This window comes from Hyaena hyaena, unplaced genomic scaffold (assembly GCF_003009895.1).
Source record: "Hyaena hyaena isolate Hyena2069 unplaced genomic scaffold, ASM300989v1 scaffold_233, whole genome shotgun sequence".
Classification (NCBI taxonomy): Eukaryota; Metazoa; Chordata; class Mammalia; order Carnivora; family Hyaenidae; genus Hyaena; species Hyaena hyaena.
The window spans coordinates 2,172,593-2,187,321 of NW_024080866.1; the positions used below are offsets into that span (position 1 = coordinate 2,172,593).

Consider the following 14,729-nt stretch of genomic DNA (forward strand, 5'->3'; position numbering starts at 1 on the left):
CGGCCCACCCTGGCTCCGCCTCCCTCACAGTCCCAGCTCCCGCTCCAGCTCAGCTACGCTCCCAACTCGGAAGAACCCGGAGGACGGACACCGAGCGTGAGGCTTCGCCTCTCATTCCTCCCACCGCCCTCCCCCTCTGGGGTCTCTGCCTCCGTCTCCTTTTTTAAAAGCTGCGTCACATGCATGCCGTTCCCTGAACGCTCCCGGCCCCTCGCAGCCCGCCCGCCGCGCGGCGCACGCACGTCGTCGCTTGCTGTGCGCTCGCCCGGGTCACTTTGACACGGCTCTCCCCTCCCACTAGCAGGCAATTAGCATATTAATAAAGCCCGGCCCAGCCCGGCTGGGGCTGGAGAGCGGGTGCCTACAAGAGCTACAGCGCGAGCGAACGCGGGAGGGAGAGGGGGGGCGAACGGCGGCGGCGTTGGCGGCGGGGAGGGCGGCGGGAGCGCACAGACACGCACACGCACACGCGCACACACGGACACACACTCCGGGGACGCACACCCGCGCGCGCACACGCAGAGGCAGCTCGCCTTCCTGCCTGGCTTCCTTCCTGTCTGCTCCGCGCCTGACAGGCCCCTCGCTGCAGCCAGGGGCCGCCCGCACCGGGCCGAGGCCGGGCCGGGCCGGCGGCGAGGGCAGCGGGGCCGCGGGAGGCGGCGGCGGCTCATGCCCAGCCTGTCCTCGAGCGGGGCGGGCACCGTGACTCGGCTGGGCCCCCAGCGGCGGGCGATGTGAAGATGTCAGTGGGCTGTGCCTGTCCTGGTGAGTGGGGCGCGCGGCCGCCCAGCCCCTCCCTCCCTAGCCCTCTCGGTAGATCCCTCACCCCTTGTTTGGCAAGAACTTGTGTGGGGGGCGTCGATGGCATGGCGGAGGTCGGGGGCTGTGAGGGGTACAGCGGGGCCTTAGTCCAGGGGAGGGCTCTCCCCAACTGCAAATGCGCAGCAGCACCGACGCAGGGGAGGGGTACTGGGAGGTGGGGGGGAGGGAAGAAGGGAGAGGGAGAGGGAGGGAGAGAGAGAGAGTGTGTTTTGGTGGGGGAGGCTAATTGAGGAGTGGTTTGGGGGGCTGAAATTCCCAGAATTCCAGGGTGTTAGCCAATCAGAAGTGAGTTTGGACTTTTGACCCCCCCCCTCAGGTCACCATAGAGTTTTGATTGGCTGGTTTGGGTTGCCCCCCCTTTCTTGCTGCCTATTCCCTTTTACATATGCTGTGATCCCCCCCCCCCAAGGCTCTTTCTGAGGACTGTTTGGGGGGAGGGGTTGATTGGGGCCCATCCTGCTCCCTTCCAAAATTTCCTGCCTGTTGCCAGGGAAGGTTAGCCCTCCTCAGGGACGTGAGGTACTCTGGGGAGGGGGGGGCTCAGATAATTGGGCCCTCGGGTGGCATCTCCACCATAGTGGGAGGGGGAAATGTGGCAGCTCCAGCAAGTTAGGAAATAATTTGTGGGAATTGAGTTGAGGGGAGCAGTACTTGACCTCAAAGTGAGAACTTGGGACAGGACTGAGGCCAAGATCCCCATCTCCCCAAAACACTTACCAGCTCTTGTTAGTGACAGTCTGGGTCTGAGTTCTTCCCTGAGGAGGGAGAACGTTCTTACTGCCAGGAGAAAAGAGGCTGTGTGACTGGAGAGGTAGTCTTCAGAGGACCTCAAAACATTGTCTATCCCCATTCTCAGGATTCTGGGTTCTTGAATTATGTGCAGGACCTCCTCTTGTCCCAGGCTGGAGTTAGCTTTCTTCTGTAAGTCAGGTGTCCCAGAATCTAGCCTGGGTTGGATCCTTTGGTTTTCCACATGCCTTTTCTCTGGGAGCCCCATATCCCACTACTGAACCCCTGCTACACACGCACACACACACACACACACACACACACAATCCCCAAGGGAAGCTGCCAGTGTGGAAGCTTCCTTGAAAATCATGTGACACGGGCCAAGTTGGGCTGGGCACACATTTAAAGTGCCTGCTGAGGCTGATGTTTAAGGGGCATGGGGCCCAGAGGGAGGGCAAGTAGAGCCTGAGGATCCTGGAATATCCGGGTGTGGGCCCTGGCTCCTGCTTGTAGAGGGTGGGGGAGAGGGGGAAAGGGAAGAGCTTGCCAAGCTGGAATCCTGCCTGGCACCACCATTCCTTCTCTCACCAGCTTGGTGTGGATATTTGTATGTGTATTTTCTTTATAACTGCTCTCTGCTGGGTATCCCTTCAGATCCTTCCACGCTCTGAGTCCTCCCTGTGGCCTTCATCCTCCATCACCACACATGAGCATAGCAGAAACTAAGGCTCTGAACAAGTTAGAGGACTGAGTCTTAAATTTGGATTCTTAGTTCCTACAAATGGTGGGGTAGGAGGTGGGTATGGAAGGGTTGTCAGGCTGGAGGTAGATAAGAGGTTGTTCCTGAAGTTGGGGCAGGGTGCCTGGGTCCAGTAGGAGAAAGGAGAAAGTTTCCCCCTCATTTTCTTTGGGATCAGCATGGGGACAGGAAGAGGACCCATGCACAGGGATGTGCGTGGAGGGGACAGCTTCAATCAGTGCCTCAAAAGACATGCTCCTTTTGTGTGTTTGGGTGGCATGGCTAGAGGAAAGGGGTAAAAGATGGCCAAGAGTGGGGAGTCTTTTTTCCTGAATATGAAGAAGTCTTATGGATTGATGCCACTGAGAATGGACAGAGGTTAGACTTCAAGGAGAACCAAATGGGGAGGGGACTGAGAGTGGCCTGGGGGTGGGGAGTGTTAGGAGTTGGAGTAAGGGAGGGGACCAGACTTGTACGGATGGGTGGGAGCACATGGTTGAATACAAGGGCATCCTGGCAGCATGTACAGTCCAGGCTCAAAGATCCACCCCCCAACTTGAGCAGGCCTGGGGTGGGGGCCGAGGCGCCCTGGCAGGCCGCCTGCCTGCTGCCTGCCTGCCTGTCTGAGTCTCTCCTTTGTGCTCTGCTGTCTCCTGGCTCCTCCTCCTCCCCCAGCCCAGCAGAGACAGCACATGCCCCACACATGTGACTGAAGGAAGCCAGAGCACACGCAGACCCACACACATGCACACGCGGAAGGAAACACCACAAGATACACACATACGCACACAAACATACCCCCAGCTCCCATAGTGCTCCTGGGGTAGGTAATAGCTCCTGAAGCTTGGGTCAGGAGCAGGGAGAACCTCTGCTAAGGGGCATCACCCAGGCACGGCAGGTTGCTGAGGGGACCAGGGCCTGTCTGGGGCAGCATGTGGCTCAGAAGGGTTAAGGCAGGGAGGAGGAGGGGGAGGGGAGGAGGCAGCAGTGGTGGCGGCTGGGAGCCAGGAGAGGAGGATGGCAGAGCGCCAGGCCAACGGGAGGCCGGGCACAGACAAAGGAAGGGGGGCAGGCACACTGGAGGCCTGGGTCAGGGAGCCCCAGGGGCCCGGGCAGGGGGCAGTGCTGGTACCTTATCCTGTGGGTTGGGGCAGGCTGCTGCCCTTCAGAGTTCCCACCTCCAGAGGGGTACCCTTCCTCTTCCCTCTTTCATCACCTTTGTTATTCTTTGCTGCTTTGCTTTCTCCCCACTGTCCCCCTCCCCTCTCTGCTCCACCAATTTTAGGGCCTTCTAACTCAGACTTGCTTTCTTTAGTTGGGCCTCTTCTGCTCCTGTGCAAGTAGGGGAATTAGATCAGAAATGAGAGAGGAGCAGACTTGCTAGAGAAGTGGAACCAGAAGAAGGGCCCCATTTTGAATGATGTGCCAGCGATTTGATACATCTTGGTATTCAGGGGCCCTTCTTTCTGAAATTTGAGGAGACAAACTGAGGTGGGGGTTCTGAGCTCTAAACTGAGGGCAGAAGCCCAAGCACATGCCCATCCCTCTTCCCCTTGTAGACAGTCATTTGGGGCCTGGAGTGGCCATTCCTTGAAGGGGGAAGGGAGTAGGAATGGCCGCAGTGCCCCAGGGCTGGGCTTGTATCAGTGGGGTTAGAAGTCCAGGGTTCCAGCTCAGGCCCTCCTGTCTCACTGTAATCTGTTCGAGTGAGTATAATATTTGGCCCTGTATTCAGTAAGGATCTCTTGAGGTATGGCCTACGAATATACTTTGGAAAGTTGAGAGGCGCGAAACAAATAACAGGAATTGCCCTGTAATTGGGGAATAAGTGTGGCCATCCCAGAGTTGTGCTGTTAATTTAGGAGTCAGTGGAATATTTCAGTTCCTGGTGGTTTCAATTCTGGGCACTATGTTGCAGGGTCTGGCTGAATGTCACAGATGTCAATATGTTTGTGAAAGCTGGAGCGCATCATATGGCTAGACCATGATGGAGAATGGTGTGCAGGTTTCAGGGAAGGTGGTTTATAGGGTTAGTCTCTGGGTAGCAAATGGTCAGGGTGTGCATGTGATAGTCCGTCACAGGTTCTGGAGATATAATGCAGTTTGAGTGTGTGTATCCGGGTCAAAGGGCATGTGTCACAGGTCCAAGCGTGTACAGAAGTCAGAGTATGTCACAGATTATGTGTGTGTCTGGGGTTTGGGTTTATTTTGCATTTGAGATGTGTCGCAGGTTGAAGTGTGTATCAGGTACTGATTTATGTAAAAGTAAGATGAGGTTTTTATGTGTGAAGGATGTTCACAGAGCCAGATGCAATATTATTGCACAGTCAACTAGTGCATATATCATGAGAAAGCTTGTCATGGGGCTGTGTGAATGTGGTTGGTGGGGCAGGGCGAGGAATAGGGAGCAGGGACTCAAATTGCAAAGAAGTAGGAGGGCTGTATGGCTGCACCCCTGCCTGTGTTGTGGTGTGTGTGTGTGTGTGTCTGTGTGTCTGTGTTTCCTTTTTCCTGTGTGCCCAGCTAGTAGGCCTGGACCACTACCCAATTTTTAGAAACACCTCCTCTCTTGGGATTTTCCCCTTGCATTGGAGAACACTCTTTACTTCAGTAACCACCTACCTTTTTTTCTCTGGGATGGTGGGAGGATTCAGCAGCAGACTGGGTCCCTTCTGGGGACCGTTGGATGGGCAAATTTGCCTTCCCCAGTTCTGACAGTGCCTCTTTCCCCTGCACCCACCTGCTGTGTGGTGGTGGGGTTTGGGAAGGGGGCTAGGAACTTAGCTGGGTTGAGGGCAGGGAGACCAGGGCAGGGAGACTGGAGGGCCCTCCTCCCTCCCATCACTGTTTACAGGCTGAAGCAGAGTGTGTCTCTGTCAAAAATAACCCCTTGGAGGTTTCCCCCAGCTGCTCTGGGATATCACCAGGGGCTGAAGCCCAGGGTGGCAGCCCAGGCCAACCTTCAACCCCAGAGATCACAGGGGAGAGGAAAAGAGATTTGGGGGGCGTTGGGGAAGCAGTTTCAAGATACTGGGAGTCTCCAGAGAGGAGAGCACCCTTCTTCATCCCCTCAGTGGCTCCAGTTCCCCAGCTCACCCCTGAGCACCAGGTTTGGGGCCGGGCTGGGGGCATTTCAGTTCCTGGCCCCACACACCTCCCCTTCACCCAGATCTCTCCCCAGGCCCAATCTGTTCTGTCTCCATCTCTCCCTCCCATCTCTCTCGGTCTCTGTCTCTCTTTTGTTTTTCTCAGCAGTCCTCCCTGCCTGCCTCCGTCTCTCCCTCCCTCCCTCCCTCTCTCCCTCTTCCTCTTTCCTCGCAGGGAGGGGGCGGGGCCGGTGGGGGCAGCTCCACCCTCCGCCCGCCCTGGGGCCTCATTCTGAGAGAGGCTCGGAGAGCGGAGAGCGAGCGGGGAGGGAGGGCTAGAAAGGGAGAAAAGGAAGGGAGCCGGCGGGCGCTGCGTGTGTCTGTGAGTGTGCAAGTGTGAGTGAGTGTGAGTGCCGGGCCCTGCCTCTCCTGGTGCCCTGGCAGAGGGGCCTGGTGGCCTGGGGAGGGCGGGCGGGCTGCTTGGAGGCAGAGGCAGCGAGAGGCGGCGGCGGGGAGAGCCGAGGAGGAGGAGGAGGAGAGAGGAAAGAGCGGAGCAGCCATTGTTGAGGGAAACCTTGCAAACAAAGAAGGCTCCGGACTCCCCGCGGCCCCCCGCCCCCCAGGCCGGCCCCCTGGCCCCCGGCCCCCGGCCCAGTGGCCATTGTAACTTTCCCCCGGGGCTGTGGCCGCCGCGGGGCGGGCCGAGGCTGTGCGTGCGAGTCTTTGTGCGGCCCACGGAGTGGAGCTCTCAGCCAGGCCTGCCTGTCCCACTCGGGACATGAGCGGCTGAAGTTGGCCCCCTCAGTCCTCACCCCTGCCAGGGCCCCTCTGGGCTTCCAGCTGCTCCCCGCACCTCTCTTGGCCCCCTCAGTTCTCCCAGGTAAGTCTGGGCACCCTGCAAGCCTGTTGGGGGTGGGCGGAAGATCCTGGGTCTGGCCCAGGCTTGGTATGCTAGCTGGGGCAGAGGTGCCCCAGCTCAGAGAGGCCAGGGCTCTCAGGCCTGCTGACCTGTGATCAGCCCCCAAAGGAAGGGGGCCTGCCCTCAGGTCAGGCTGGTTACCATGGAAATGCCCAGCTGGAGGTGCCCCCCTCGGCCCCAGGATGCAGCTTCCATCCGGAGAAAACTTTACTAGTTCTGGGCTCTTCCTCTTTTCTCCCTTCTCCTAAGGGTTCCCAGATTGCTTGGGGGGTGTGTGTGTGTAAGGCTGACTCCGAGGCTGATGACACATCCCCTTCACCCCCACCCCCACCTTGCTCTCTCTACCCCTGTTGCTGGGGACAGGCAGTAACAGGGACAGATGGTCTGGGTGATGTTCCCTCCCCTTCTCTTCTCACTCCCAAGCCCTTGTGCTGGGGCTACTGGGAGTTGCTATGGCTCTGAAGAGATGGTGAGTTTGTGTCCATTCACTGGAGGTATAAATAGAGGCCTCAGAGCTTCAGGCTTTAGCTCTTCAGAACTGTCCCCAGCCCCGGGCAGTGTTTGTCAGGTCTCAGATGAAAGAAATTGAAGCTCTGAAACTTTTTTCAGAATTAGAGAAGAACCCAGGTGTGCTGCCTCCCTTCTGAGGGTCTTGAGCTGACACATTTCTTCAGGTAGCCCTGAAACTGTGGGGCAGGGACAGTGATGCCTTTAGGGAAAGGATGGCCTAGTCAGGGGGCAAGGGCCAGGCCTGATAATCTGGACTCTTGGGTTCATTGACTAGACCCAGCCTCTGGTAGACTCTGGGATCTTGGGCTTCCTACGTGGCCTTAGTCTACCTGTCTGTGGAGCGGGGAGACTCAGAGCTGGGTGGGACTGTCTCTTTCCTAAGGATACAGGCTCCTCATTCAGTCCAAACTGCCATGTGAAGGCTGTGTGCTGGGAGCATGAGGATGTGGCCTGCAAGGGAGCATGCATGGGGCAAGGGCCTGTTGCAGCCACCCTGATCCTGCCTGGGGCTGCTGGGTTCCAGCTCTTGGTAGGCATGTTGGGACGAGCTGAGGGTGGAAGCCTGCTAGGCAGGATGAGGCACACGCGTGTGCAGGCACACACAAGCTCTGAGTCTTGGCACCTTCAGGAACTGTGTAGTGTAAGCCCCTCTGGGACCCTTCTTTTGCCCATATTGTGAGGAGGGGGCCCTGGAGAGATAATTAAATGATGTGTGTTGGCACAGGGTCTTCCTTTGTCTCTTCCCCCTAAGGGAACAAAATAGATTCTGTATTTAATTTGGGGAATGGGCTTAGATATGGCCAATATGGCTACCCTTCCAAATGCAATCAAGTTTTGGGGATGCTAGGAAGCACCTAGAACTGGGTTTAGGACCTTTGGTGCTGTGTCTCAGTTTACCTTCCTTTCTGGTTGGGAGGGGGAAAATAGAATTGCAGGGGTGCCTGGCTTGTACCCAACTATGAATGTAATACTTCTTCCAGTCAGGAAATAGTACACCAGGAACAGTGTGCTACTCATGGAGGTGGAGATGTGACACATGTGCACATACACAGAGACAAATGAGCAGAGACCCCTGTCTAGTTACCACTTGCCTCCTGGACTAAGCCCCCTGGAACCTAGGTTCCTTCTGAGGCCTAGGTTTGTAAATAGAGTGGAATCCATGGGAGGGCTGTCTACCTCCCTCCCCAACTGCAAGTCTCAGAAGTGAAAGGAGGTTGAGGCTTTGGGTTTCTGGTTTGGAGACAATACTAGACCCATGGTAGCTGTGGGGGAGGGGGCTGTGCTGATAAGGGAGTGGCCGTTGGTGGGGGAGGCAGAAGGCCCAACTGGTTATCTGGTGGGAGGCACCCAGCAGGCACCCACTCCCCTTTATCTTTCTATCCCCTGTCCTCCTGAGACCCTGGGGGTGGAGGAGGGGCAGGGAGTTGGCAGAGTCCCATTTCCACTCCCCCAGCTTGGTCTCCAGAGGGCATTAGAGGGGTGGAAATACTATAGGATATGGGAATCAGAGCTGGGCTCAGGTCCTAGCCCTGCCAGTTACTACCTCTTCTGTGATGTTGGCAAGTCCCCTCAAGCTTGAGCTTTCCATTGCCTCATCTGTAAATTGGGGATTTTATAGTTGACCCTGTACTTCACAAGGTAGTTGTGGTGAATGAGCAATACTACGTAGATGTAAAGGGGATTTATCAAAATTCGGTTGTAATGTTTGGATATTCATTTATTTTATGGTATTAAAGTTTCTTTGCAGCTTCAATTCTGTCATTCAGGGGGCTCAGCCACATGAAGACATGGGGTTTTGGGTATTAGGGCTGAGTACTTCTAGTTTCATAATAAAACAAAATTGGAGCCAGATTTAGAAGCAGAGGTAGGTGTTCCACAGGGTAGTCACCCCTCCCCTAGTCTACCCACTCTGGGGGCTCTGGAAGACCAGTCCCTTGCCACACAATCTCGTAGACTTCCAGGAAAGCTCCCTGGGACTCAGGACACCCCTTCTCTTTTTTCCTTCTAGGTTGTTCCTCAAAGTCATTCAAGCTGTACTCGCCGAAGGAGCCCCCGAACGGCAACGCCTTCCCTCCCTTCCATCCCGGCACCATGCTAGATCGGGATGTGGGGTGAGTCTAATCTACTTCCCATCCCTTCTCCAGATGGGATCCTGCCTGAAAGGGGGAGGGAGTGACACCCCCAATAATTCCTGTCTTCCACTCCCATTCTCATAGCCTCTTCCCTTACACAGCCCAACTCCCATGTACCCGCCTACATATCTGGAGCCCGGGATTGGGTAAGTGGAGTCCAGTGGGGAGGGAGGTGCTTTCCATTACATGGGTGAAGGCAGAAGTGGGGGTGGGGTGGGGTGAGGAGACTCTCTTCCTGCTGACCTCCGTTCTTCACTTTCCCCAGGAGGCACACACCATATGGCAACCAAACTGACTACAGAATATTCGAGCTTAACAAACGGCTTCAAAACTGGACAGAGGTATGGCCAGGGGAAAAGGGCTGGGAAGGGGGAGGGCCATCTCAGAACCCCTGTGGGATGTCTCCTGACACACACACACACACAAACACCTCTCCCTGTGCTCCTTAGGAGTGTGACAATCTCTGGTGGGATGCTTTCACAACAGAGTTCTTTGAGGATGATGCCATGTTAACCATCACCTTCTGCCTGGAGGATGGACCAAAGAGATATAGTGAGTGGCCTTTGGGGATCCTGCTGGTTCTGCTGTGAGAGCATATACTTCCTGTGTCCTTCTAAGGACTGGGAGTAGGTATTTGTCTCCGGGGACCTGTCTTGGCAATTATGGCATCTGCCTGACCCCCTTGGAAGTCGTTCTGTTCTAATGAGTTTGTCCCATCTCTACAGCCATTGGCCGGACCTTGATCCCACGCTATTTCCGCAGCATCTTTGAAGGGGGTGCTACGGAGCTGTACTATGTGCTTAAGCACCCCAAGGAGGCATTCCACAGCAACTTTGTGTCTCTTGACTGTGACCAAGGCAGCATGGTGACCCAGCATGGCAAACCCATGTTCACCCAGGTCAGCAACCCAGCTGGATGTGGAACACTGAAGCACCTGGGTTTGATTCCCCTCCTTCCTCCCAAAACATACTCAGCTGTTCCCCAGGGAGGCAAAAGGGAAGTGGCAAGACAAGAAGGGAGGGGCAGGCATGCTGCAACATCTATCAGATGCTTACTGAGTGTGTACATGATGCTTTTCTGGGCTGCAGGGGTACATCAGTGAATGAGAGCTTGCCCTCCTAGAGTTTATAGCAGATGAGTGTATCACTGGCTACTTGGGAAGAGGACAAGGGTCTGTTAAGCATTTCCACCTTGTGTGGGTATGTGTGTAAGGGCCAGGGGTGTGACAGATAGATGAGGGAGTGGTGTTTGTCAGTTATGCACCCAGATTTATGTGCAAGTGGCAGAAGTGTGTTCAGTGGGAAGAGTTGTGAGCAAACCGGGAGAATAGGTATATATTCAGGCACGTGGGGAGGGAGCAGAGATGTGACAAGCTTGTCTCCAGGTGTGTGTGGAGGGCCGGTTGTACCTAGAGTTCATGTTTGACGACATGATGCGGATAAAGACGTGGCACTTCAGCATCCGGCAGCACCGAGAGCTCATCCCCCGCAGCATCCTTGCCATGCATGTGAGTTGTGGGCAGGACCCAAAACGCAAGGGTGAGGGCGGGCATTGGGAAGAGTGGATGGAATAAAATCTGCCATTTCCTGACAATGACCTTAGACAGGGGGTTATAGTATCTCCATCTGCAAAATGGGTTTCATAACAGTCCCTCTTCTCTCAGGAGTGTCATTAGGCTCAGTGATAGGGCAGAGGAGCAGATGCAACCCAGGTGCTAGTCGTCTTCTCCTCCCCATCTAGGCCCAGGACCCCCAGATGTTGGATCAGCTCTCCAAAAATATCACCCGGTGTGGGCTGTCCAATTCCACTCTCAACTACCTCCGCGTGAGTCCTTGATCACCCACCTTCTGCCCCATACCATTTGGAGTCCACTCTGTGTCTGTCCCTGACACGCCACTTCCTCCTCTCTCTCCAGCTCTGTGTGATACTCGAGCCCATGCAGGAGCTCATGTCCCGCCACAAGACCTACAGCCTCAGCCCCCGTGACTGCCTCAAGACCTGCCTTTTCCAGAAGTGGCAGCGCATGGTAGCACCCCCCGGTGAGTGCCTGCACCTGCACTGGCTCTAACCGGGATCTGATGAAGCTCCCCGATGCTCTATCTCTGTTCTCTCATGAAGCCCCTTTCTCGCTCCTGGGTCTGCAAGATTGGGGTCAGGGTAGGCTCAAGCTCCTTAGGAGCCAGAATGAGGAGGCTTTGCCCCTCCTGAGCCTCCTTTTCCTTGGCACAGCGGAGCCTGCGCGGCAGCAGCCCAGCAAGCGGCGGAAACGAAAGATGTCAGGGGGCAGCACCATGAGCTCGGGGGGTGGCAACACCAACAACAGCAACAGCAAGAAGAAAAGCCCAGCCAGCACCTTCGCCCTCTCCAGCCAGGTACCTGTAAGCATCTCGGCTTTCTTCTCTCTTCTGGGCTGCCCTACTGCTGACCCCTGACCCTTGACCCTGTCCCAGCCTGAGCTCACTAGCAGGCATAGAAGCAAAGACAGTTTTTCCTGGTGTAATGTGTCAGCATGAGCTGGCTCCTGTCACTGATAAGAGTCCTTGTCAGTCACATGCCATGGTTGTGATCACAGACTCAGAACGTAGGACGTAAAGGGACAGAGACATCCATGAGAACATCTGGGTGTTCAGGATAGACAGCTTAGGGCTGCACATACCATCAGAGACCCACACACTCACACTGACAGAGAGACACATGAATTTGAACGTGTGCGAATCTCGCATACACATACGCACACGCACATGCTTTCCCCATTGTTTTTCTTTTTTTTTTTATCTGCTCCCTCCCTATTATGTGTGGACAGAAGTTTAGGAGCCCCCTGAAATTTGGGGGAGATGAATTAGGGAGCTAAGGGAACAGATTGACTTCTCCTAGAATCTAGTGGTTAGAGGCTGTGATGCTCTGCAGTCCTTCAGTGGGAAGGATTCCAGGGGCTGAGGGTGTCAGAGGAGTTGGGGTTTTAAAGTTGGGTATGAGAAGGGGTTGGGGGTGTTGAGTTTCCTGGGTGGGTATTGGGGCTCTGGGGGTATCTGCTGCCCTGGGCCGGGCGAGCCCCTGCCCCGATTATGTTTGGGGACCTCCGCCACTCTCAGGATGTGATGGTGGTGGGGGAGCCCACCCTGATGGGCGGGGAGTTCGGGGACGAGGACGAGAGGCTCATCACCCGGCTGGAGAACACCCAGTTTGACGCGGCCAACGGCATTGACGACGAGGACAGCTTTAACAACTCCCCCGCCCTGGGCGCCAACAGCCCCTGGAACAGCAAGCCTCCATCCAGCCAAGAAAGCAAATCGGAGAACCCAACGTCACAGGCCTCCCAGTAAAGGCCTTTCCATGGTCACCCAGCGCTCTGCCTGCCTGCCCCACCCTTCGCAGCCCCAGGGAGCAGAAGACAGAATGAAGAGACTGAGCATCTAAAATGGGCAGCCTCCATCCACCCACTTCAGGGAGGAACTGGACTCGCTGGGGGCAGGTGCCAAGATTTGCCCCCCAGTGGCCCTGGGCTGGGCCTGGCCTCTGCAGAGCCTTTTTTTGGGGGAAGGGGGTACTCATGTGGATGCCTACGTGGACCCTGGGCCTCTGTGAAATGTCCTGACCCCCCCTCCCCAGGGCATTTGCATCCATCCTCACCCCAGGTTCTGGGTTCCCAATCCTCCTGACTCCACACCCCTTCAAGCCTGGGGTTGTCTGTCCCACAGCCCTTAGGGACTTAAAGTTATGGGGCTTGGTTGAGTGCCCCTTTCCTAAACCTTCCCCTAGGTGGCTGGTAGTAGAGGGGTAAAGCTCTGGCTCCTCCCTGCAGCCACCTATCCCAGCTCCCAAGTTTTTTAAAAAATAATATTATTAAAAATGTAAGTTTAAAAAAAAAATCACACATGTACCCCCTCTTCCCCTTAATAAAAGTCCAGCTACCTCCCTACTCCTGACAAATGCGGGGCTTAGGGCCCCCGTGGAGGTGAGTGTGGGGTAGAGGGGTGTGCATTACCATTTTATACAGTTTGAGAGCTTCAGACCAAGGAGATACTTTGCCATCTCTCTTCCCTTTTCCTCTGGGGTGACTGGAGTTGGGGAAGGCATGCCTTGGGGTAGAGGGCCATTGATGGCCACACCTTTGTGACAACCCCCTGCTGTTGTCTCTGTCTTCCCATCCTCCAGGACTCTGGCCTGCCCTCCTAGTGCTTGTGACTCCCTCTATCCCAGCCCCAACCCTCTCCCCCATGGTGTGTATATTCTTTATAAGTCCTCCATTAGAGCAGCTGTCTTGGATGGGGGAAGGGAGGCTCCCTCCCTTAGGAAGTGTGGAGGGAAGGGAGCAGCCTTGTTTGTCGCTGTGTTTTTTTGTTTTGTCTCAGTTGGGCAGGCTTGGGATGGAGGGGGAGGGGCTCGTCCACTCTCTCCAGCACTCTCTTTCCCCAACTCTTCAAACTGTGTATCTAGTCCTCCCCTGTCCTCCACAGAGGGGAAGGAGCCACTGAGGATGGCCCAGCTCTAAGCCCACCTGGGAGCAATAGACCTGTGTCCCCCAGCTGAAGGAAAGGTCTTCATCTCCAATATCCCTTCCATCCCCTTCCTCATAGAAGGGAGTGGGGAAGCAGCCAGGATTCTCAGCTATATTTCACAGTTGGACACACGGAGGCTCTGGGCCCAGGGTCAGGCCAGGAGCAGGGTCCCATGGGTCTGGGCCCAGCTCTGTGGCTTCGCTGCCTTTTCCTGTGGCCAGTTCCAGAAGTGTTAGCACCACCTCTCTCCCCACCCTTCCTTCTGGATTCTGGGGTTCCTCCACACCCAGTTTCCTTAACTCCAGCTGCCACTGTTGGAAGGGTATTGTGTCAGGAGCTGAGGGAAGGGGTGGGGAAGATGGATGTCCCACCCCAAATGTAATGCCTTTTTTTTTTTTTTTTTTTTTTTTTTTGGGCCATTTGAGTCATGTATGGTACCGATCAATAAAGAGACTTTTTGGTTTGAGAGTGTCTTGGTTGGTCATTGCTGCCTAATAACCACTAAGCCCCAGGCAGTCTTTTTCCCCCTCCTTCATGCAGTCCCTAAGACCAGTCATTGGGAAGGAGGTAGGAATTAAACTTTTGGATTCCCCTTTACTCTCATCTCACATTTCCCCTGACTCTTCCACCATTGCTCCTCCTGTCCCAAGCTGGCCCGGTTGTCCTCAAAAGTTGACTTTTCTGCCCTCTGGGACTGTTTTTCCTTACCTCTAACTGCCCTGGCTGCCAGACAGGTGGCCTTCCTAAGGCAAGGTTCCTAGGATAAAAGGCCTTGGATCAGGCTTTTGGGAGAGGCGGAGTGGGAGGGATCCTTGTAGAGGAGGGGGCTTGGGTTGGAGGAGCTTTGGGTGGTTAGAATCACTGGGAGACCTGGTCCTATTTTTGACAGTGAGATTCCTGCCCCTATCGGGCCCAGCCCAGCTGAGCTCTTTGAGCTAGCATCCCCTGGTGTTAGGTCTTGGGTGGGGAAGTAGGAGGGTAGCTTGACTGATTGTATCCTTGCTGATTTTGGGTGGGAATATGCTTGGGCACGGGTGCTAGGAGGCAGCCTGAAGCTCCTTAGGTGAAAGGAAGAATAGGGTGCTTTCCAGATTACTTTCCAGGTGTTTACTAATCCCCACTCCACCCCTTAGCCTCCCACCAAGTCCCCTCCTCTCCCACCATTAAAGAAAATTGGCAAGGTAGGGAAACCCTGCTGTGGATTGGGGATGGGATCTTAGCACCTACCAATCCCTGTACCCAGACTCCATTTTCATCCCAGGCAGGGGAATCAGGCCTCTCAGACTGTTCCCC

The 14,729-nt window shown here is 55.5% G+C and overlaps 1 protein-coding gene across 6 annotated transcripts; it reads left to right on the forward strand.

The window, feature by feature from the left end:
- Window positions 1-429: 429 nt before the first annotated feature.
- LDB1 (LIM domain binding 1) lies at window positions 430-13,904 on the forward strand. Of its 6 annotated transcripts, none has more exons than XM_039243962.1 (12): window positions 5,568-5,772; window positions 6,248-6,256; window positions 8,814-8,916; window positions 9,022-9,083; window positions 9,203-9,278; window positions 9,387-9,489; window positions 9,663-9,835; window positions 10,322-10,444; window positions 10,678-10,761; window positions 10,853-10,976; window positions 11,167-11,315; window positions 12,030-13,904. In XM_039243962.1, exons 4-12 carry the CDS (start codon window positions 9,049-9,051, stop codon window positions 12,258-12,260), a joined length of 1,098 nt encoding a protein of 365 aa, XP_039099893.1. In that variant the 5' UTR covers window positions 5,568-5,772; window positions 6,248-6,256; window positions 8,814-8,916; window positions 9,022-9,048; the 3' UTR covers window positions 12,261-13,904. The 6 variants fall into 6 exon arrangements, with proteins under 6 accessions (XP_039099895.1, XP_039099892.1, XP_039099894.1 ...); XM_039243966.1 differs by having other exon boundaries at window positions 5,693-5,758; XM_039243964.1 differs by lacking the exons at window positions 5,568-5,772; window positions 6,248-6,256 and adding an exon at window positions 430-765 and having other exon boundaries at window positions 9,039-9,083; window positions 11,167-11,309.
- Window positions 13,905-14,729: the final 825 nt, after the last annotated feature.